This window comes from Cyphellophora europaea (genome assembly GCF_000365145.1).
Source record: "Cyphellophora europaea CBS 101466 unplaced genomic scaffold supercont1.7, whole genome shotgun sequence".
In the NCBI taxonomy this organism is placed as follows: domain Eukaryota; kingdom Fungi; phylum Ascomycota; class Eurotiomycetes; order Chaetothyriales; family Cyphellophoraceae; genus Cyphellophora; species Cyphellophora europaea.
The window spans coordinates 1,765,832-1,787,149 of record NW_008481813.1 but is presented as its reverse complement, the minus strand read 5'-3'; the positions used below and the strand labels follow the sequence as shown (position 1 = coordinate 1,787,149).

General features: G+C 53.9%; 7 protein-coding genes across 7 annotated transcripts; 6 read left to right on the top strand and 1 right to left on the bottom strand.

Moving 5' to 3' along the window:
- Nucleotides 1-317: 317 nt before the first annotated feature.
- On the top strand, nt 318-5,171 carry HMPREF1541_07778 (uncharacterized protein; the record flags this gene model as incomplete). Its single annotated transcript, XM_008722101.1, has 1 exon — nt 318-5,171. One exon carries the CDS (start codon nt 318-320, stop codon nt 5,169-5,171), a length of 4,854 nt encoding a protein of 1,617 aa, XP_008720323.1.
- Nucleotides 5,172-5,637: 466 nt separating this feature from the next.
- HMPREF1541_07777 (uncharacterized protein) lies at nt 5,638-8,273 on the top strand (the record flags this gene model as incomplete). The annotated part of the gene is made up of 2 exons (XM_008722100.1): nt 5,638-5,809; nt 5,863-8,273. 2 exons carry the CDS (start codon nt 5,638-5,640, stop codon nt 8,271-8,273), a joined length of 2,583 nt encoding a protein of 860 aa, XP_008720322.1.
- A 2,110-nt stretch (nt 8,274-10,383) lies between these two features.
- Nucleotides 10,384-10,962, top strand: HMPREF1541_07776 (uncharacterized protein; the record flags this gene model as incomplete). Its single annotated transcript, XM_008722099.1, has 1 exon — nt 10,384-10,962. The coding sequence occupies one exon, from the start codon at nt 10,384-10,386 to the stop codon at nt 10,960-10,962; it is 579 nt and encodes a 192-aa protein (XP_008720321.1).
- A 728-nt stretch (nt 10,963-11,690) lies between these two features.
- HMPREF1541_07775 (uncharacterized protein) lies at nt 11,691-12,521 on the top strand (the record flags this gene model as incomplete). Its single annotated transcript, XM_008722098.1, has 1 exon — nt 11,691-12,521. One exon carries the CDS (start codon nt 11,691-11,693, stop codon nt 12,519-12,521), a length of 831 nt encoding a protein of 276 aa, XP_008720320.1.
- Nucleotides 12,522-13,699: 1,178 nt separating this feature from the next.
- On the top strand, nt 13,700-14,367 carry HMPREF1541_07774 (uncharacterized protein; the record flags this gene model as incomplete). The annotated part of the gene is made up of 2 exons (XM_008722097.1): nt 13,700-13,783; nt 13,858-14,367. 2 exons carry the CDS (start codon nt 13,700-13,702, stop codon nt 14,365-14,367), a joined length of 594 nt encoding a protein of 197 aa, XP_008720319.1.
- A 2,092-nt stretch (nt 14,368-16,459) lies between these two features.
- On the top strand, nt 16,460-18,437 carry HMPREF1541_07773 (uncharacterized protein; the record flags this gene model as incomplete). The annotated part of the gene is made up of 6 exons (XM_008722096.1): nt 16,460-16,812; nt 16,860-16,917; nt 16,964-17,099; nt 17,150-17,742; nt 17,788-18,130; nt 18,184-18,437. 6 exons carry the CDS (start codon nt 16,460-16,462, stop codon nt 18,435-18,437), a joined length of 1,737 nt encoding a protein of 578 aa, XP_008720318.1.
- Nucleotides 18,438-19,972: 1,535 nt separating this feature from the next.
- Nucleotides 19,973-20,494, bottom strand: HMPREF1541_07772 (uncharacterized protein; the record flags this gene model as incomplete). The annotated part of the gene is made up of 1 exon (XM_008722095.1): nt 19,973-20,494. One exon carries the CDS (start codon nt 20,492-20,494, stop codon nt 19,973-19,975), a length of 522 nt encoding a protein of 173 aa, XP_008720317.1.
- Between the last annotated feature and the right edge of the window lie 824 nt (nt 20,495-21,318).

Below are 21,318 nucleotides of genomic sequence, written 5' to 3'. Positions count from 1 at the left end.
ACCTCGTCGCCGCCGGCACCTCCTGCCCTTGCTCGCTGCACTCATCCGAATTCTCTCCTTTGTGCCGTTTGCTGCTCTTTTTCCGGGTCATAATTGCAATTAGGCTCGCTCTTTCCCACGACTGTCGCTCTGTGTCACCTTCCGAACTCATCTCGATTCAAGCGCGTTGCCAACATACACCCACACCACTACTGTCGTTTGCCGTCTATGGCGTGAGCTGTGATCATGCCATCGTCCTCGACTATGAGAGAAGCAAGACGTCTCCGATGGTCATGACGACAATTGAATTGGTATAATTCGCATTACCTGCACCGAACATGGTCTCCGACACGGCGACGAGTAGTCGCGCATCCATCATTTCTCTTGATCCCGCGGTCGCGAGCCAAATCACTGGCACCACCTTCACTGGCGCGACCAGTCACTCTCGAACCGGCTCCAGTCCCTTCAAAGGTCTCAGATCCCCAGAGGCTGCTCCTCCCTCCCGTGGCCATGTTAGAAACAGGTCGGCCCCGCTACAGCAACCTGACAAACATTCTCTCCGTCGCGCCAAAAATAGCACAGAGATTCTCAGGCAGCGTTCGACTCGCTCAAACAAGAAGACACAGAAGCTCGAGCCCATCGCTGATTCAAGAGGAGGTCGAAATTTCACCATTGGCAATGTCGGAACTGGTGGTCTGTTATACCTGAAGCCGTCTCCTCATCAGAATGCCCTCTCCCAGGCCTCTCCTCCCGTCATGGCGCCTCTCACGGCTCCGGCAGATTTGGACCACGAGAAGGAGTATTCCACGTTCCGGCTACCAACTCATGGCGAAAACGTTTCCCCAGCCCTACGCTCCGCTTCGCCCAGGACTGGCGCGTCGACGCTAGGACGGAAACCCACTATTGAGACCGTTAGGTCGAGGCACGGCAGGTCGCAATCATTTTCTACCATCGACGAGCACCAATCAGCGGTGGCAGGCCAGTCCAAAACCTTGAAGATTGTCATTAACCGCCCCGAAACCGCGAAGCCCAAGGCACCTCAGGAGACTGACAGCCATCCGCAATTCACTCTGCCCACCCTTGAGGTCCCCATTCCTCATTACAGGCTTGGCAATCCACGCTTCAGTAACAATGGTACCCCTGCAATACGATCCTCTTCGTACACACGCAGTTCCAATACCCCTTCAGATGTCACGGAAACACCTGGGCAAACGACAACGCGGCACGGCCCAGCAACAGGTCCCCCGCCCTCTAACGTGAGGCTTTTTGCGCGACTCGATGCGACCCAGGGTCGATCAAAAGGACTTAATGAGGATCATCGTCACACGAGCTCTTCTGGTTCCGATGCCACCATTCGCGAACCTATCCATCCTGAAATCTATGATGCTCTGGCTGAGGTCTACGACGACCCCGATGTGGTCCGCTACTCCCATAATGTGAGAGAAATCACAGCTGCAACCCCTGCGCGTCTCATCGCGCAAATCTCATCCGAGTCCTTCATGGACTACGAACTTGTGTCCGACTTTTTCCTCACCTTCAGGTCTTACATGTCGGTTTACAACGTGCTTGACCTGCTCTTGGCGCGCTTACGGTGGGCAATCAACAGGCAGGAGGACGACGGGAGGATTATCAGAGTGCGTACTTTCGCGGCTCTTCGGCACTGGATTCTCAACTACTTTATGGACGACTTCATGCCCGATGTCAAGTTGCGGCAGCGATTCTGTGAAGAAATCAATCGCATGTACGGAGAAGTTGCTGCCCGACGAAACTCTGGGACTAGTGATCTCAAGGTGCTACGAGACTTGAAAAGATGTTGGAATGGCCGATGTTCGATGTACTGGGATCCTGAAGACTTCAATCTCGAAGGTGACCAAGACGAAGATCTCAACCCTGGTGGCTACGAAGAACCTGAGACGGAAAAAACAAAAGTCCTTGACCAACCGCCCCCTTTGCCAAGGAATGTCAGAACTGTGTCGAACTCAAGCTGGTTCAACGTACCACCTGCTGTTGCCACAAAGACTCAACATGGAAAGCAGGACTCGGTGGCTAGTGACCAGAGCCTCCAGGCTAAATCCTGTTCCATACCCAAGGATCTACTCAAGCCTGGGGATCCTTTGCCACCTGACAGAGCTTCACAACCGGTCCCTGTTCAATTACGTCGGCCGAACGCGACTGGAAATCTGGAAGTGAAGACTGCACATCTCGGCCACCGCCGGGGCGCTGCCTCGATCGATAGTGATCGCCAGTCGACACCACGAGAGGAGAAGGATGAAATCTTGCAACCCTTCGACGGAAGCATAATTCGTGGCTCGATCTATGCGCCGTGCGCACCCTTCGTGCAAATTGTCTCCTCGCCTTCAGCACCATCAGTTGCCCGATTTGAGGCGCCGCAAGAACAACAGACCAGGTTAGATCGTCGGGCTAGTCCCAATTCTGCGCATAGCCCAGGTGTCAAGAACATTTTCGGCTCGTTGCGGAAGGCACTTGGTGGCAGGCATAACCACAGCGATGCAAGCTTGATCACGGTCTCTGCACCCATGCCTATGCAAGAAGAGCCACGCATGCAACGAGCTCAATTGCCGCTGAATATGTCTCGATCACACGACGAGCTCCGTGCCAGGGCACAAGCAGCCCAACCAAAAAGGCAGCTACGAGTTGATTTACTCTGTGCCCAAGTCGCGCAAAACTATGAACTGCTATTTCCCCATGCAAAGTACGCGAAGCATCACTCTATCCTACCAACAAATGTTGTACGACCAGCTACCCATCATGAACCCCAGTCTGGGATGAACCCGACGCTTCTCACGCCAGATCTGCGGCGAGACAGGCTACCAAGTCATACCACGGCCCAGAGTGGATCCATCTTGATCATCAACGACACAGGCATGGGCGCGTCGACCATGTCGGGCGCTCTTCCCTCACAGTCTTCTCTACGTGCTGCTTGGGAAGCTCAGGCAGTCACACAACGATACAACGACAAAGACAACGCCGTAGGGCTGGGTATTGCCTCAAAAAGGCCAAACATTGCCGACATATCGCCACAACGCAGCTCAGACGCGTTGGGAGAGGCTAAGCCGGCTATGTCTCCCGAGAGGCCTCATTTTGTAAAAGAGGACGACACTGCATCGCTGGACGAAGTAGCTATAGCTTCATCATCCCCACGCCCCGCGCCTAGGTCTCCTATGTCGAGCACTGATACGACACATGATCGAGGATCGGGCCAGAGCACAGAGCAAAGCCGCGCGGTCACGAGTGTGCAGACACCCGCCTCAAGCACCAACCCAGGGAATGTTGCACCAGCCCACGGCCTCCGACGGCGGCCTGGGGGAGAGCTGCGTAATATTGAGAACGTGAATGACTTGGAACAACACCGTCACCACGATTCGGTAGATACCACCACGACCACTGGCACAAACGCGAGCGGATCCCCAATTCATTCATTCGCGCAGAATCAGCCGCCGGTGCCGAACAAGGGTGTATCTATGATCAACACCCATTCCTCGCAGAACCTCAGACCAAGCTTTGAACACGCTGTAGCAGGGTTCTCGGCGATTCCAGACGATGGCGATGGTGGACTCGAGGCAACACTCTTGAAGCTCGAAGGCAGATACGAAAAGGCATCCCCACCGCTACAGCAGCACCCACTCAATGCGTTGGAGCGGAGACGTTCCATGCCTGAGATGAGCACGCGCAACACCTTTGCGCCCTCGGATGCGGCGGAAGGTCCCGACGTGCCGCGGGGGTATGTCTACCAAGCGAATATGATGCCTCGCGGCAGCCTCGATGACTTTGTTCTTTCAGATAGTGCCCGCCCTCAAGCACAGACCGTCGACAGCGGACGAGGATCAGGCAGATCTTCAATTTTCGGCCTTCCGGTAGGATCTGACGATGGCGAGGACGTGATGTACGATCCAAGTCCACTGCTCAAGCAAGACACCAACTCCGGGTCAGGTCCTAGTCAATCAGCGAGCCGCATGTTTCCTAGCCCACTACATCTCCAACAAGGATTTAACACCGCCACACAGGGCCAGACATATGGCTCTATCGCAGACGCAGACAGACCCCATCTCAGCCCTCGACCCCAGACGGCTGGGGAAAGCGCGCAATCATTCTTGCTGGACGAGGATGAAAACCTGTCTGACTTGTCTTCGGAGATTTCAGTGGATGTCATCAACTATGCGCCGGGCGGGAGATCCATGTCTCCCATGCTGGCCGCACCAGGCACAGCCGTGTCGGGACTCGAGATCCCCTCGCATCCGCTGACCTATGCGTCTGTTGTCAACCTTGCTCCCGCCGAGATGCCAAGGGACTCGTCGTTCATGAGGAATTCGCTGCCGTATGTTCACCTTCCATTACCAAAGACGATGGCGCCTACGGCCCCTCAGTACGGCAATCGTTCTTCTGGTGGTCCGGCACATATACCCTTTGTTTTGGCTGCAGATTCTCAGGTCATTGCACAGCAGATGACACTCATCGAGAAATCAGCTTTGAGCGAGATTGAGTGGTCAGACTTGGTGAACATGAAATGGCACGATTCATCATCCAAGATCTTGGACTGGGCTGAGTATCTCACCAAGAGCGATATCACGGGGGTCGACTTGGTCATCACACGCTTCAACCTGGTATCGCGATGGGTGCGATCGGAGATTGTGCTCACGCAGGACATCGAGGAACGTGCACAGGTTATCACGAAATACATTCATGTGGCAGCCCACGCTCGCCGATTGCACAACTATGCAACTATGGTTCAAATAACTATCGGCCTGACCTCAACTGATACGACACGACTTGTCCAGACATGGGAACGAGTTCCCGCTCCAGACAAGTCGCTACTGAAGAACATGGAACGACTGGTCCAACCGATCCGCAACTTCCATGAATTACGACTGGAAATTGAGCAGGCCGATTTCAGCGACGGCTGCATCCCCTTCATTGGACTTTACGTGCATGACTTGACCTATAATGCTCAGAAGCCTGCGACGATCGCGAGCAAGCGAGGCTCCGAGGCTCTGATCAACTTCGAGAGATACCGCATGTCGGCGGTAATTGTGAAGAACTTGCTGAGGCTCATTGATGCTGGTTCGAGGTACAACTTCGAGCCGGTCAAGGGACTGGTTGAGCGGTGTTTGTGGCTGGCAGCTCTGCCAGAGGACAAGATATATGCGTTGAGCAGGGCATTGGAGGTGCCTTAGGTACAGTGCGGGAAAGGTTTTGTGAAAAGGAGGAAATGGGTGGCTTCACTGACATGTTTTGTGTCTAGCGTTGCAAGCGATGGCGTTTGAGTAATATGCACGGTAGTAATGTTTAGAATAGCTGGCGGCTACGCATCGTACAGGGCAAAGGGTACTGTTGCCGTATGGACCGGAAGGACAAGGGCATACATATATCCTTTGATAAATATGCAACTCATACTTGAACCACCATACCTCAACTCTACAACTGCTGCTGGGTGGACTCTCGAGCTTGACGCGGCGTCGCGGGGGAGGGAAGGGGCGCCAAGCCCCAGTACTGGCGACAACACGTGCTTCAATCCACCACTCTGCCTGACACTGCACTCGCCGCTCTTCTGCACAAAACCACATTATGTCTCGAACATCTCCAAGCTGAGAACCATCTGCTACGATATGCAGCAGAACGTTGTCCTGTTGCCGCACAGTCATGGACCCCACCGAGCCGTACGCTGGGGCCTCAAGTCCCGATGCCACGAGTCCAACGAGCCCCAAGAGCCCAACCAGGCAGCTGCCCGCTGACCTTCCCACATCCCTCGATGACCGGAGAGGCTACAAGGACCCATTTGCGGCTGAGACTGAATACTACGATGGCTGGCAAGGTTAGGGAACACGCTGTGTTCTATGCCACGGCAATGCTAACACCCCGCGTCAGGGTCCTCCCAGTTCATTTCCGCGCCCACGCCCGCGCGGGCCCTCACGTTTGATCTCAAGCTCGACACCCCCGCATACGATGAAGCAGAGACATTTGCGCGAATACAAGATAGCGATACCCGGCTGATGGAGATGGTTGCTGCTCAACAGCGTCAGAGGGAAGATGGTACAGCGGCCGGGGACGAAGATGCCATTGCCCTGGATGAGACACTTAGCCATGAGGACAAGGCCGAAACACTCCAGAAGGCGCTTAATATGGCGGCATCGAATGGCGATGTGACTCGTGTACGGAAGTTGGTCAATGGGCGTGCGAAGACCTTCATTGATGTTAACTTGACGGACGAGGAGGGAACGGTGCCATTGATCTATGCAAGCTGTTTTGGGCACGAGGGCGTTGTCCAAGCCCTGCTGGACGCTGGCGCCAATGTCGACAAGCAGGACCGCAATCAGTGGAGCGCGCTCATGTGGGCTATGACCAACCGCCACAAGGTCATTGCCAAATTGCTCCTAGACCATGGCGCCAATCCCGATATCCGAAGCAGTAGTGGAGGGACAGCCTACGATTTTGTCCAGCCGGGAAGCGACTTCAGTCAGTACCTGGCCGAAAATGGTTATCATTTCGGTGGTGGGGCGGATGCGCTTGGAGAAGGAGACTTTTACCAGGGCGGATGGGACCAGGAGAGGTTGGATGAAGAATATGCTGAAGGTGAGATGAGGCGGAGGGCTTTGATGCAGGAGAGTGCCGCAAATCTCGAAGTCGACCTAAGCACTCTCGGATTTGGGGAGGAACAAGCTCCCGCCGAAGAGTCTGATGAAGAGGAAGAGTTCATATGGGAGAGATGTGTGGGTGATCAGATGTTTGTCTTCCAAACCGACCAGCTGGAAAAGATCTTCGACCTTATCATCACCAACATGACCCCCCAGCGATCACCATCACAAAAGCCTGTGCCGGCAAACCTAATCTTTCTCATGTGTCGCTACGCGCACTATCACATGACATCTGCACTCCTCGATGAAGTGTTGACGAAAGCCATGGACCGCATCAACGACGTTATCGAACGATATCAATGGGACATGACCATGCTTGCTTTCTGGATCTCCAACGAGACCCTTCTTCTTCACTATCTCAAAAAGGATGCCGGCCTCTTCACATCTACAACCCGATATCAAGCCGAACTTGCCGAACTTGTTAACGAAACCTTTATACTAATCATTCGAGATGCGGAGCGTCGCATGAACAAAGTGCTCAACGACGCCGTGCTCGACCACGAAACAATACCCGGCCTTGGCGACGTTGAATACCAAGGCGAGTGGAACGTCTTCAAGTCCAAAGCCAAACAAGTTGACGAGCCCCCTGAGAAGCGGTACCGGCCTCCCTCACCCAAACAGCGTGCCAAACCGTCCCCTCGTAACATTACCTCTCTTCTCTCGTCCACTCTATTCGTCCTAGACCTCTACGATGTGCACTCGGTCATAACGGCCCAAATTCTTGCTCAGCTTCTCTACTGGCTGGGTGCCGAGCTCTTTAACCGAGTGATCGTCCAGCGACGCTATATGTCGCGCATCAAGGCCATGCAAATTCGCATGAATGTGTCGCAACTTGAGGATTGGGCACGAGCGAACAATCGTCAGCCGGAGCATTATGAGAATGGCAGCACCGTGACGACAGGTGAAGACATCATTGCTGCAGCGCGACGTCACCTGAGTCCTATCATCCAACTGCTGCAGTGGTTGCAGTGCTTTACCGGCCTGGGTGAGGACCATCAGAGCTTGGTGGATACGCTTACCCAACTTCAGAGACTTACGCCATTCCAGCTCCTCCATACAGTAAAGAATTATCGCGCGGAAGTTGGCGAGAAAAGTCTATCGAAAGCGCACGTCAAATTCATCAAGCAATTAGAGAAAGGACAGGAGAGCCTGATCCGGCGACCCGTCACGCCTGTTCCGGACAGCGGGAGGGCGACGCCCGTGCCACAGGCCCAACAATCCAAGGAAAATGGCAGTGCTGCGGCACAAGCGAGCAGCCCCGACAAAGATTCCGATGGCAAACTTATGCCGCCAGAAACGCCCTCGATGCAAGCAACCCCGTCAGCACCAGAAACCGCCTCTCCGTCGACGACACTGACAGCGCCTAATTCCACCGGCTCCAGCAGCACACAACCCGATTCGCATCAAACTCATTCTCAAGACGCAGACCTCTCTCCCAAGGCTAAGCCCGGCCAGCTGACCCTGGACCAATCCATGATGCTGCCTTTCAGCCTGCCGACCAGCACGGACATGCTCATCAGCTACGGCGCAGGTATCGGCGGCGCCAACCGTGAGCGCGCCAAGAAATACATCCCGACCGTGCCGGTGGAGGTGCTGGGTGGGTTGGGTTTGGGCGGTCAGGCGGCTACTACTAGCCCGGGCTAGACACGGTGGGGGATTCTAAATATTTCACTGTCGGTGCCGGCGGCAGGATAAGAGGGATGGGAGCTATGTGATGATACGGATTGATGCATCTTTCAATGTGGTGGGGTGAGGATTCCGGCAAGGAGAGATAGTAGTAGCTAGTGGCTAGCGCCTACGGCATGTGCTATATATGTTCCAAAATAAACAAGGGGGTTAGTTACACGTGTGTGTGTGTGTGTGTGTGTGTGTGCCGAAAAGACGAATTTTCCCTGGGTCTGTTGGACTGTCTTTCTAGATATCTCTATCTCTATGCTGGCAATATGATGCGGAAAAGCCAGGGACGGGAAAACCACACATTCATGATATTCTATTGCGCCTCGTGCCGTTAAATTACGCTGTCTTTTATCGTGCTGAAGGCGTGGACGAAACCCATGCATACCATTGTTGCTTTGTTCGCTCTCGCTCGCGGGCTCGCTGCCGACATCTACAGTACGAGCTCTGCGGCCATTTGATCGAGGCTCGGGCTTGGCTTCCAGGCTTCGGTGCATTTTGATTGCTGCAGTGCACGTATTAATGGATTCGATCAGAACTTTCGAGATCTGGGGGCGTGGGATCGGAAACTCTTCGTGTTTCCGTGGGGACTGGCGAGGCTGCGGGCGAGTGGGCGAGTCCATGCCTGGCTCGTAGCCGGAGTCGATGTCGACCTGCTCGATAGTGGTGGTCTGTCGCGCTGCTGGCGCTGCTGTTGCTGCTGTCGATGGTTGTGGGGTGAATTGGCTGCTCACTCGTGTCTGTTGAGCTTTACGGTCGTTGTCACTTTCGACAAGAAGGTCTTGAGAGGTTTTGTCGATGGTCTACAGTTTGCTCTTCCAGGTGTGGCATTTGAGAGGTCGAGGTTGGGGGGACGGGATTGGACTCGTCGTTTGGTGGAGAGGACTTTTGGATGTGGGACGTCTAAAGCTGAGGATGGACCGTTGTAGTGTTCGTGGTGGAGGGTGTTCGTCTTGGGGATGTGGCCTGATGAGCTGTGCCGTGGGGTGGAAGAGAGTGGCGATGGGAAGGGTGGAGTGGCGGTCTCGTTGATGTTGTCGGTGGTGATGCTAGAGATTGAGCTGCTGCTGCTACTTGAGGTGCTGCTGAAAGTACCTGGCATCCATAGCCTGCATGAGGCCTTTTCAAGGAGATAATCCTGGACTTGACGAGGAGACTGGAGATCTTGGGACCAGCCTCTGTGCTCGAGGCACGGCACCGTTGTTTTGAATGGTGAAGTCAAATGAGAGCCTATGATAGAGCTCGACGGGAGTGTAATCGATGAGTCGGAATAGCTGGACGAACGAGAGCGGGAGGATGTGGTCGAAACGGCAGAATTTGGACAGTCGAGCGACATTTCCTCCTGCTGAGACAAACTGGCCAGGTCTCTTTCGATATTCGGCGGAAGCGAAGGCTCCTCGTCAGTCGCAGTCTTTGCACTTTCGTTTTGAGGGTCCATGGTGAGTGTGAGGGTGTGGGTAGGTGACTTCTGCGAGAGACGACAGCTTCGGAATGGAATCCAGCAGCGCCAGGGGTGAGAATAGTCATCAGGGGTAAGCTTTGCGGCCTTCATAGTATCAATATCAGTCAGCATAGTCATTTGTTGCTCCCTGTAGCTAGCAGCCTGTTTTAAATAGTGATAGAAGGCAAGCTGGGCAAGCTGATCAAGGACATCATGGCAAATATCATCAAAGCTTTTTGAAGACCAAAGGACTGTATAAGGAGACATTCATTCAAGGGTCGTGGTGGGCACACAATTTGCCGATAGTATTTGCTCCTTCCCCAGTCCTTTGATCTGGTATATGCGACAGGTAGATCTTGAAAGCTGTCAGCACTGCTGAGCACTATGGTCTTTGTTTCGGGTTCACGAAGCGGCGTAAAAGGACCAGACAACCAGGCTTGGCGTCAAACGAACAATCATTCCTCGCTGTCACATTACTACTACGCTGCCACTCGGTCAGTCACTACACGCAGGCGTTGGGATTCGTTGTTCCATCAAGTTTGTCAGCCAACTGCGCTCTTGAACATCCAACGCTCCCGTTGCCACTGTTGCTCTTGTCCAATCATTTCCGAAGTTCGAATTCAGGAGAAGTCAGCTACCATGTCGGCCGACACTCGCATCACCCGCAGCAAGTCGCTCAGCGCTGAGCCCACAATGACCCGCAAGAAATCCACACGCAATCGGAGAGTCGCCGCGAAGGCTCACGCTGTGCCCGCCAATCCTGAGGCTAATGACGAAACTTTGCGCATTGTCGTACCTGGCGACGACATAGCCAATATCATCAACAACATGGCCAACACCGCCATCAATGGCGTTCATAGCGAGGCAGCTACTCACAAGGCCATCCGTTCCGCACAGAAGCAAGCCATCCAAGCACTTGACAATCTATACGTCAGCATTGACGACCGCGCTGAGATAGCTAGAGGCCACAACAATGGTACTCCCGAAGAGTTGATGGAAGAGGTGACTAAGGCTAGGAAAGAGGCTGAGTCTGTGAAACCTGACTACTGCTTCTGTCGGAAGCCAGAGGATGGTTGGATGGTTGCCTGCGATGCACCCGAATGTCACTACGAATGGTTCCACGAGGCATGTGTCCACGCTCTGATTCAGGAGAAGTACTGGCCTAGACGTCGCATGGAGTGGTATTGTCCCGTTTGCAGGGTGGCTGCGAAGTTTTGAGAGCAACAAGTTCGTTTCAGTTGGCCATCACAATGCTGTGCTGTTCTTCAAGCATATGCAGAACCCTGAGGGAACTTTGTACTGCTACTCGGGTTCTCAGTATCAGCGTGATCTTGGCCTTCTGTCCTTGGGCTCACGCTAGCAAGTAGTTAGAAAGCTAACTTGTCCTTGGGAGGCATTAGATCGTTGTCTTGCAGGAGAAGGCACCCAAGAAGAAGCATAATACCTCTTCTCAACTCCATCTCCCGAGGGCAATGAATGTATGAACTTCTCCGCAGAAACACAATTGGAGACAGGACAATAGTTTGGGCCGAGGGAGTCGGTTGGCTTGATCGCTAACAATGACTTGCTCGGTATCCCTCCGCACGTAGGCAAGGCAGGTTCTGGGTATCTGTGAAAGCCAGCCTCGTGCTACAAACGCAATATACTCATCGGTACAGCCTGTCAGCCTCCGGAATTATGTCACTCCGAGAGCAGCCTAGACTGGTGACAAGGCAGGTCGTTAGACTTGAGCCACTTCTATCAGCCGGACTGTATCAACCAATATCTTCATTGTTTACCGCATCGCTGCATCCAAGGTGACGTTGAACGTGTGACAAACAGGCATTTACTTGAGTCGCGACAACCAAGTTGTCATTCAACATTACTTTGGAGTACAGTTGCATCCATCCGTCGACTATCTGTACCTCACACAATTAATACACGACAAAAATCTGGTACAAGCCAAAATGGCGAACAAGAAGCGCAAAGCCACCAAGCCGCCCGCGAGCAGGCCTGCTTCTCGACCGAAAGTCACTCCCGAGCCAATCCCTGAGCCATCGCACCTGACACACAACCCCTCCGATAAGCAGTCATTAGCTCCAGACCGCCTCTTCCACGCTCAAGTTGACGTCGAGCTAACAGCGGAGCCCATCACCAGCATCATCCACAACATGGCAGCGGACGCGTTGGCGGGCATTGACGCCAAGGCGGCGGCTGCTGCTGCTCCTGGTACCAGCAAGAAAATCCGAAACTTCGACTGGGCTAATCTGGCAAAGCAAGCTATTCTAGATGCCGAAGCCAACGCAAAGCAGGCGGTGCTGGACTTCATCGGACCTTTCGCCAAGCAGGCATGGCAGCAGGGCCGTGCTGCCGATGAAGCTACGCACGGTATTCCGGTCGTCAATGAGAGTGTGTTTGCCGGTGTCGAACGAGGTCTTCAGGTCGATGAGACGGCGTTGTCTAAAAGAGCTATGCGGACACGGTCGTCGGCAGGTCGAGTTGCTGACACGAAGGATGCGTCGAATGCTAAGGGTGCTGCTGCGGACGGTGTGAGTGGTGCTCAGGCCCCAGCTGTCGTCACCAACATTGCTGTCGAAGAAACTGAGGTTCTTTGTTTCTGCCGTCAGCCTGAGCATGGAGAGCGGATGTTTGGTTGTGATGGCGAGAATTGTCCACACGAGTGGTATCACGAGAGCTGTCTGCGACGCGTGCTGAAGGTGAATGACTTCCCCAAGGAGGACAAGAGCTGGCTGTGCCCATGGTGTGGCAAGTATGGAGTCAAACGTAAGACGGTCTGAGACTCAACTGCTTGCGCCATCGTGGCCACATACGAAGCAGTTTTGGGGGTGGAGCAGGGAGTGGGACCCGCTGCATATTGCGACTGCCTCCGCACACATGGTCGTCGCTGTCGTCAGGAGCAGGTGTTGATCCTGGTTTTGTGGGTCGAGGCCGGAGTTTTCTGCGTACGCAGATGGGTATTGCTGAGCCTCATAGGCTGCGGACTTCGAGAAAATATCCGAGAGTCTGACTTGCTCAGAAGGTAAACTATCCAGAGAAATGCAAGCTTCTCAAGGATCACATACACGAGGGATAATTTCGTCGAGTCGTACCAGTCGTAACAGTCGTTGCAGCGCGATGCTGATCTCTCGTTTCGTATCTCCTAAGGTCCATGCCTAGGACGGGACCCTGATTCAGCATGCTTTGCAAAACTTCTGATGAAGGTTCTTGCTCCCAGCCCGACTCTTGGTTCTTCAGATAGTAATGGATTCTGTGGTATGCTTCGAGATATGCTTTGTAGGATTCGGCTGCCAGTGGCTTGGGAAGACCTCGAGAGCTGTTAATGGCGTCAATCTCCTGGCTTATCTTCCGGTAGGCGATCTGCAGCTTGAGCTCCATGGTCGGAAGCTGCACGGAGAGTCGCGTAGCGGCCTTCCCGACGGACACCGTTTTACGAAACGGCATATCCCAGTCACGAACGGGTGCTATCACTACAACTACGGAAGACCAGACATGAGACACTACAGCGAAATCAAGAGGTCACTTTGTGTTGGTCCTTGTAGGTACTCAGACAGCATGAGTACCTCTACAGACCATTAGAGGTACGACAGAAACTTTTGTACCCCCTCGACCATAACTTTGCTAAGATCTAATCATAGGCAGAACTGAGCAGAATTCAGGTATATATCTGCTCTGCAGCCACTGGAGTTGCGATATATTTTGTTCTTGGCAAGTTTGCCCCTGAAGCCTCACAGCCTTATTCGCAATTTGGCTTGCAGCCTTGTGCAACGAGACTTCACTTCTCCAAGCATGTTAACACCATTAATTCAACACAATAGACTAGTCACTGGCAGCTTTGTAGCTGCCGTGCGTGACTTGGACTGTCTCTTTACGCCGGCTCTAGATGCTTATTAAAGAAACATGCAATTACTAGACTCATCTCGCCGCTGTGAAGTACAAGGTTCATAGATTATCTACAATGGCTCTTTGCACCAATCTTCGCGCCTTGAAGCAGCCAGCACTGCCCAACCTCAGTATCAAGCCCAAGAACAAGACTGCCGGCGTTATGCACACCTCTACCAAGCCCGCCGCCCAGCTCTCGTCTCCGGCACTGACACCCTGTTCTCCGCCTCATAGAGCGGCCCCATCATCACTACCCTCACCGCTGCTTTCGCCGGGGACGAATGGAATCCCAATTCCTCGAGCGAGGACACCAAGGTCGCATATAGCAACGACAAGCTCCTCCCTCCCGCGGCAGCCTTCTCCGCGGCATCCACCGCAGCAGCCGATGACACTTTCAGCCCGACCATCAACCAACGATGCTGCTTTTGCGATCAGCTGCCGGAGGGCACGATGATCCTTTGCGACGGCGCCCACTGTAGCTACAAGTGGTTGCATGCGCGCTGTCTGCGATGGAGCAAGCGTGCAATCAAGCGCCAGCGGCAGCGCGAAAAGGATTGGTTCTGCGAGGAGTGTGCCGAGGCAGCTAAGATGAGGCAGGGTGGGTTGGGGAAGATATATCGCCAGAAGATGCAAGCGGAGAGATGGGGGAATGACGAGGGTCTTCTAGATGTGAGAGTCGAGAAGAGGTGTAGGGAGCAGAGGGCGGGTAATGTGTGCGGATGGCTCTTATGCATGCCGAAGTAATCGCGGTGTGGCGCGAGCGGTGTCTGGCAGTCGTTGGCGATAGAAGGTAGTCTTGCGGCCGGTACGATTCGAGAACCAAATCTTCATTAGGTTTGCATCCGGTATTGCTTGACGTATTCGGACAGCGCTGATTCTGGAAACCAGATGGCGTATCTAGCTTACTGGGCCTGAATATCATTCACAAATTGATCTCACTGACCCAGATGAGCATGAGCTACTGCGATATGACAGTAGTAACTCATCTTAATGCAGATTCACTGCCTGCGCCAACTATCTCCTCCACTTTAGATATCAAAAGCAGTATTCCGCCAAGATACGCTAGAACTGAATAGTAACGTCACCAAAGTACAGACGTCGGAAAGCCCTGAGGAAAAAGTTTGGCTTTCCATTGTACTGCTCTTCATAGTCAGCAACAACAAAGCCACAAAGCCACAGAGGCATCGAACCGCAGATCAACAGCAGCGACGATACCACAGCGTCTAAGGCACTGTCGACTACTGCACTGAATCGGTCAGCGAAATTTTTTCCATGGGATTGCCCTTTTGTCGAGTCCACTCGCTACTGATTCCAGATCAAGCCGCGGGAACAAGCTCTAGTTGATGGGTGCAGAAATACGGTATAGCCTGTGATCACCGCCCCCTACTGGCCTCGACATGGTCGTCCCTGTATAAAAGGCTGATTCAAGAAGGCCTGATGCCTCCACTCAGCAAAATGGTCTTGTAGGTGATAGTGCGGCGTTGTTCGATCGCAGTATAGAGTAGCCTGCTATCGTTGGGTCCGAGGAACGATTGATGTTCATCGATGTTCAGGACACCTGTGTCAGCTGCAGCACCTTGCTTCTAAATTCCATGCACAGTCTTGTCGTCATCTGCAGACCTTCCACTCAGCGACATTACTTCACCGGCAGAGGTGTTCGAGGATCATGTCGGCTTCAGTCGAGTTCATCAACCCCAGTCAATACGGTGGACTGTCCTCGAGTTTACTGAGAAAGAAAATCAAACGGCAACATTCGATGTCATTCACGGAAGTGCGATTGCGTGGAACCCTCATACAGAGCAGGATGATTGCATATCTCTATACCAGCGTAACGATAGGTCGGGACTCGGATTGCATGCAGGATCAGGCATTGAAGGAGGAATTGTGGTGAAGAGTTCTACGACATACGGTCTGTCTCCGGGTCAGAAGGGCCTATGAAGGATCATTGAGGATGTCGACCACATACTAGCAGCAGCTGAAAAGCTCGTACTAAATTATGGAAATGCTGCCTTGTACATAGGTCATTTCCAAGTCATATGAGTTCGCTCTGATCCCTGTGCCTCTTGATATCTCCGTGAAGGGGGTCGCTAGCCCATCAATCAAGCCAACCAATTCTCAGATCATCTCCAGCTGATATCAGAGATCATTCCAGAAGATTAAAGCATCCCCGTTTGCCTGCAGTGCGTCACACGAAGGCTCGCGTTTGTTGCCTATCAGGTGGTGGGTGGGTTTCTAGCGTGCTCTGTCGCGGTCTCGAAGCCATAAATTCGGCTGCAAGTTTGCAACACTTCTTTGAACTTACCACCCACACCCGCAACTCGTTCATCAGTCCTGGACTCGGTCTGAGACTCTCTCTTCTTGCATTGTTACACCAGGCTTTGACGACGGTTGTTTGCTTGCCCTTCAATATCCCAAGGTATGTATGATGCCCAAGTTTGCCGCTTCCAACTCTTTTGTCAAGACCCATCAAATGCAAGCTGTTTCGCCTCCCATCGATGCTAGCCCTTCCTTTGGAAGATGCCATAAAGCTACAAGATACTTGACTGGGTCCCTTTGCTTGACGACGAACTGAATGCCTACCCCTGTGACATTTTATTGCTGCAGGTGAGGCTCTGATCACCAGCGCATAGCGTCGCTGCGAAGAGCTGCAAGGCTTTGACGAACCCGAAAGCTCTCTTTCACACTTTACGAGTGAATCGACTTCTGAGATTCGGCCTTTCGACAACTTACCTTTCCCTTCTTCCTCTTTTTTTAATTTCTTTTCACCCATCCGACACTCCTCTTCCAGGCTCCGCTAACAATCTCTCGTTCAGCAACCGCCCTCCCCTCCGTCGCTATGTCCTTCGACACCGCCGACATGGCCTCGGCTTTGCCCCAGGTCACCAACGGGACCAAGGCTGGGGCCAACGGTCCTATCAAGGATCAGCAAGCCTTCGACAAGGCCCGTGAGCAGGGCTGGGTCGCCCCTGAAGCCTACAACTACGATACCTCTGCCAACAAGGTCGCCAACAACATCGCTGACTCGCAGCCTACCCCTGGTGAGCAGTACAACGCTCCCAAGTGGGCTCACGAGGCTGCTAAGTACGAGTGGCGCGACGAGTATGGTGATGTCGGCCCTAAGTTCAAGGAGCTAGAGGACCAGCTGTTCCATGGCCAGCACATCATGCGCAAGGGTGACAACTACGACGAGTAAGTCGACCTTCCAAGAGCACTTCATCAATGACTAACATCGCCAGGCTTACCACCATCAAGGTTGTCGCTGAAGCCACTGAGCGTCCTGCGCCTATCACTGACGTATGTTGGCCGTCCCTATCTCATAAGAGTTGCTGACCGTTCGCAGTTCCACTCCGCCGGCTTGCACCCCGTCATGGTCGAGAACATCGATCTCTGCAACTACGAGAACCCTACTCCTATCCAGGCCTACACTATTCCCGCCATCATGAAGGGCTACGATGTCATTGCCACTGCTCAGACCGGTATGTTAAGAGCAAAAATATTCCTCATTGCGCAAACTGACAACAACCAGGCTCAGGCAAGACCGCGGCCTACCTCATTCCCGCGTTGTCAAAGCTCATGGGTAAGGCCAAGAAGTTGGCTGCGGCTCGTCCTAACCTGGCCAACGGATTCAACTCCGCTACTGATGGCGTCCGTGCTGAGCCTCTGGTCTTGGTGGTTGCTCCCACCCGTGAGCTCTGCTGTCAGATCTTCGATGAGGCCCGTCGCCTCTGCTACCGTTCTATGCTGCGTCCCTGTGTTGCCTACGGTGGTGGTCCCATGCGCGAGCAGATGGAGGAGCTCCGTAAGGGCTGTGACATCTTGATTGCCACCCCCGGTCGCCTCAAGGACTATATGAGTCGTCCTGAGCTTCTCTCGCTCGGTCGCGTTCGGTTCACCATCGTCGACGAGGCTGACGAGCTTCTTCAAGATGACTGGGAGGAGGAGATGAGCGCCATCATGGCTGGTGGGGACACCAACGAGGATGCTGATCACCGCTACATGCTGTTCTCGGCCACCTTCGACAAGACCATGCGCAAGGTCGCCAAGAAGTGGCTCTCTGGTGACCACGTCCGCATTCGCATTGGTCGTTCGGGCTCTACTCACGTCAACGTGAAGCAGAACGTAAGTCATCTTCCCTCCTCTTTGCTACCTCACTGACAGTTCTAGATCATCTGGGTTGAGAACAACGAGAAGCAGAAAGCTCTCTACGACCTTCTCATCTCTATGCCTCCTTCCCGCACCTTGGTCTTCGTGCGCTCGAAGAAGACTGCCGACTTCGTTGACGACTTCCTCTTCAACCAGGGTCTGCCATCCACCTCCATCCACTCGGATCGCACCCAGCGCGAACGCGAGGATGCTCTGCGCTCTTTCCGCTCTGGCAAGTCCCCCATTCTTGTTGCTACCGGTGTCTCGGCCCGTGGCTTGGATATCCGTCATGTTATGCATGTCATCAACTTCGACATGCCTCTCATCGAGCACAAGGGTGAGGACGAGTACATTCACCGCATCGGTAAGTCCCTTCTTCCTCGTTTCTCAATCCCCTCTTCTAACACTCACCGATAGGCCGCACTGCACGCATCGGCAACACCGGTCTCGCGACTTCCTTCTACAACGACCGCGACGAGCCCATGGCGGACTTCCTGGTCAAGATCCTTCTGGAGACCAAGCAGCCGATCCCCGACTTCTTCAAGGACAAGATCCCCGAGGACCTCAAGGTCGAGTTCGACGACGACTCTGCTGGCGAGTCTGAGGATGAGGCTGCCGCTGGTGATGCGCAGGGTGATAATTGGGGTGCTGGCGATGCTGATGGCTGGTAAGCGCCCTCACCACTGACTGTACGCGACCGCCACTCCGGTCTCTGGTCTCTGGTCTCTGGCTAGAATGCAAGTCCACTGAAGCATGGGCTTTGCCAAACGAACGATCTTCCCTCGAAGTAGAGGGTTCGGAGCAAGCAAGCAAGCCTGGCGAATACCGTCATCCGGGTAAGTCATGAGCCATAGCCTTGCTCCCTTTTCACAGGTACCTGGTGTAGATGTCTCAATGAATGAAACGACATCTGCTCGCCTATGGGTCTGAGTCCTTATTCTTTAACGCGGGTTTGACATCCATGCGCGCTTGATCGGCTGGCGTAGCTCCGTAGAGCGGCCCTTCCCCTGCAACCCTCCGATTTCTCGGCTGCTTACCTGTGTACTACTACCAGTATTGGCTTACGATCTTCATCGCCACCAAAAATGTCCGTGGTTACTCACGATCACCCCCTGGCGCATCCCACGTCACCCTCTCGACCGATACCACCCCTTTCCCTGCCACCTCTGACGACTGCTCTCAGACATCGCGTGCCTCTCAAGCAGATCCCATCTCACCCCAAGCCAGCCATGGCTGTGCTATTTCCAGACAGTCCAGACTTGCCTGCGTGCTTGCACCATCCGCGGAAAACAAAATCTCCCTCGGCCTACCTTTCCGCCACCAGCATTCGTCTCCGGCGGCGAATCTCAAGTGGACCAACTACCCCCGACCGGTGTAGCTCAGCTAGGTTCGACCTCGGATATCGATCTCGATCTTATCTCGCGCCTGGTGAGCACAGGAGTCCCGTTCGTCAGAGCTTGTCCAGTAGTAAGTAGTACGAGACCATGCTGCGAAGATGAAAACGGATACGATTGCGGATGCAGGTGAGAGCAGATGAGATGAGGCGTCGGCGACGCGGGCACGAGATAGCGTGGGAATCCGAATGCGGCTTTGACGAAGTTAGTGAGGGGTGGAAGATGAGAGACTTGGGTGTGGTAGTTTTAGGTCGGTTTCATTGCTCTGCAGACGCATTGGAGACCTGCGTCTTCAACTTGGGCTTGGCTATGGTTTTGTTGTTACGACTCGGTCTTCCGGTCGCTGCTAGAGATGACATGAGACGGGGATCGCAGACGGCGCTGGCGATACCCTCATAGCCCGGCTTGCCAGTTAATGATGCCATCCTCCGGAGAGTCTTGCAGAAGATGTGCGTCCTCAGCGTCTCGACACTGTGGACGAGGGCGACTTTGCAAAGGCTGGTGCGCTAAGTTGTTGAGCGTGCGTGTGAAGCGCGGGCTCCTCCTGTTTCGACTGTCGCGTGAGGCCTGTAGAGGCGTGTGTTCTGTTGCTCAAGGTGTAGCCGTCCTCCTCGTCTCACCTGGAGCCCGTACCATGAGCATATTGCCCATCTGCGCCTCGAATATGCATGCACTCCTACCTGGCGCAGCGGCACAGTGTATACGTGGCTGGCAGCAGAGTCCGCCGCTTGACTCCAGGTAGATGAATACAGTGGTGCCTTCTGCTGGTACTAGTAGTTTCAGATCATCGTCTCCCTGTCCGCTTGCACCTTTCAACCTCCCTCGCGTCCTCCCATCCTCCGCCTCAGAATCTTTCGCTCGACCTCACGGAATTTCTCTTTCTCGGCAATCTCCTTGTCAATCTCGGACTCTTTCCTCTCGCGCTCTTCCATCCGTGTTTTGATTTGCTTAATGGCTTCTTCCTGCTCGGCTCTCACTCTGTCCAAGTCCACCTCGCCCCTGTCGTTCAGTACTGTCTTGCGCAGTTCGTCATACTTATGACTCGCAAGCTCAGCAGGTGTGAAAGGAGCGAGGGTGAGAGGATTGACATTAGCTGCTGTGGCAGGCTCGGCGGAGTCGGGTAGGAGGTTAAGTGTCGGCAGAGACGAGTGGACTGGAACCGCGCGAGCAGGGTGGTCTAGCGGGAGGGTTTCGGCGAGAGAGGTCGAATGCTTGCGGCCTTGCGTTGGGGAGACAGGCGCGGCGGCGACGTGAGACGAGTGGCCGGCAACAGGCGAATTTGCCGGATCTTTCGCTGTGGCACTCGACCTGGACTCATCCAATATTTGCGCCATGCTTGCGGTCACAAATGTGAAGTGACTCGCGTTCGATGAGGACAAGTCAGTGTCGCGCCGAAGTTCTACCGAAGCTGCGGTTAAAGTGGCCGTCATACAGCACGTCCGTCAGGTCCTTGACCACATAGCAGCGCCGAATTCACTAATTGATGGATATGCTTGAGAAAGGTATACTGTTTGGATGAATTGTTAACATTGAGAAGGCTAGACTCGAGCACATTGATCGACGTAACAGGCAGGTGCTCCGTGGATTGTGCAGGCCTTGGGCAATAACGACTATGTGTATGAGAGATCCTGCACCGAGAACTGCTGCAGCGCGACAGCATTGTCTACCAACTACGGACAATACCATGATCCAGAATTGTCTACAGCTCCTACCGGGTAGGGTCTCGAAATTCTGGGTTTTGGTCGCAACAAGCAGCCTTGCGGTGGCCAGTGCTATATGGCTCGATGTCCGTCCTCAAGCTCTTCTCATACAGAATTAGCCTCGGTTGAGTGGCGTGGCTGCAACCCTTCATCGATCGTCTACAGTAGTTGGGGGCAGATTCAGCTTACCTGCTGACATGACCGCACCGACTCAGGGGGTAACCTACCGGTAAATTTGCGGAAACGTCGCGTAAGCCGCAAGACCATGATGTTGGTGCTCGTCGTCCTGCTGAATCGATCTATCCGGGTCTCGCCTGAAAGAACTGCATCCGGACAAAGCAGAACACCATGATAAACAAAGTGCTGCCAAGTCGCCAAGGCTGGGTGGGCAAAAGGTGGTAACATCTGTGGCGGTTCCGGGAATTGGACTGCACGCTGCCCGCTGGCTTCCCCATTCT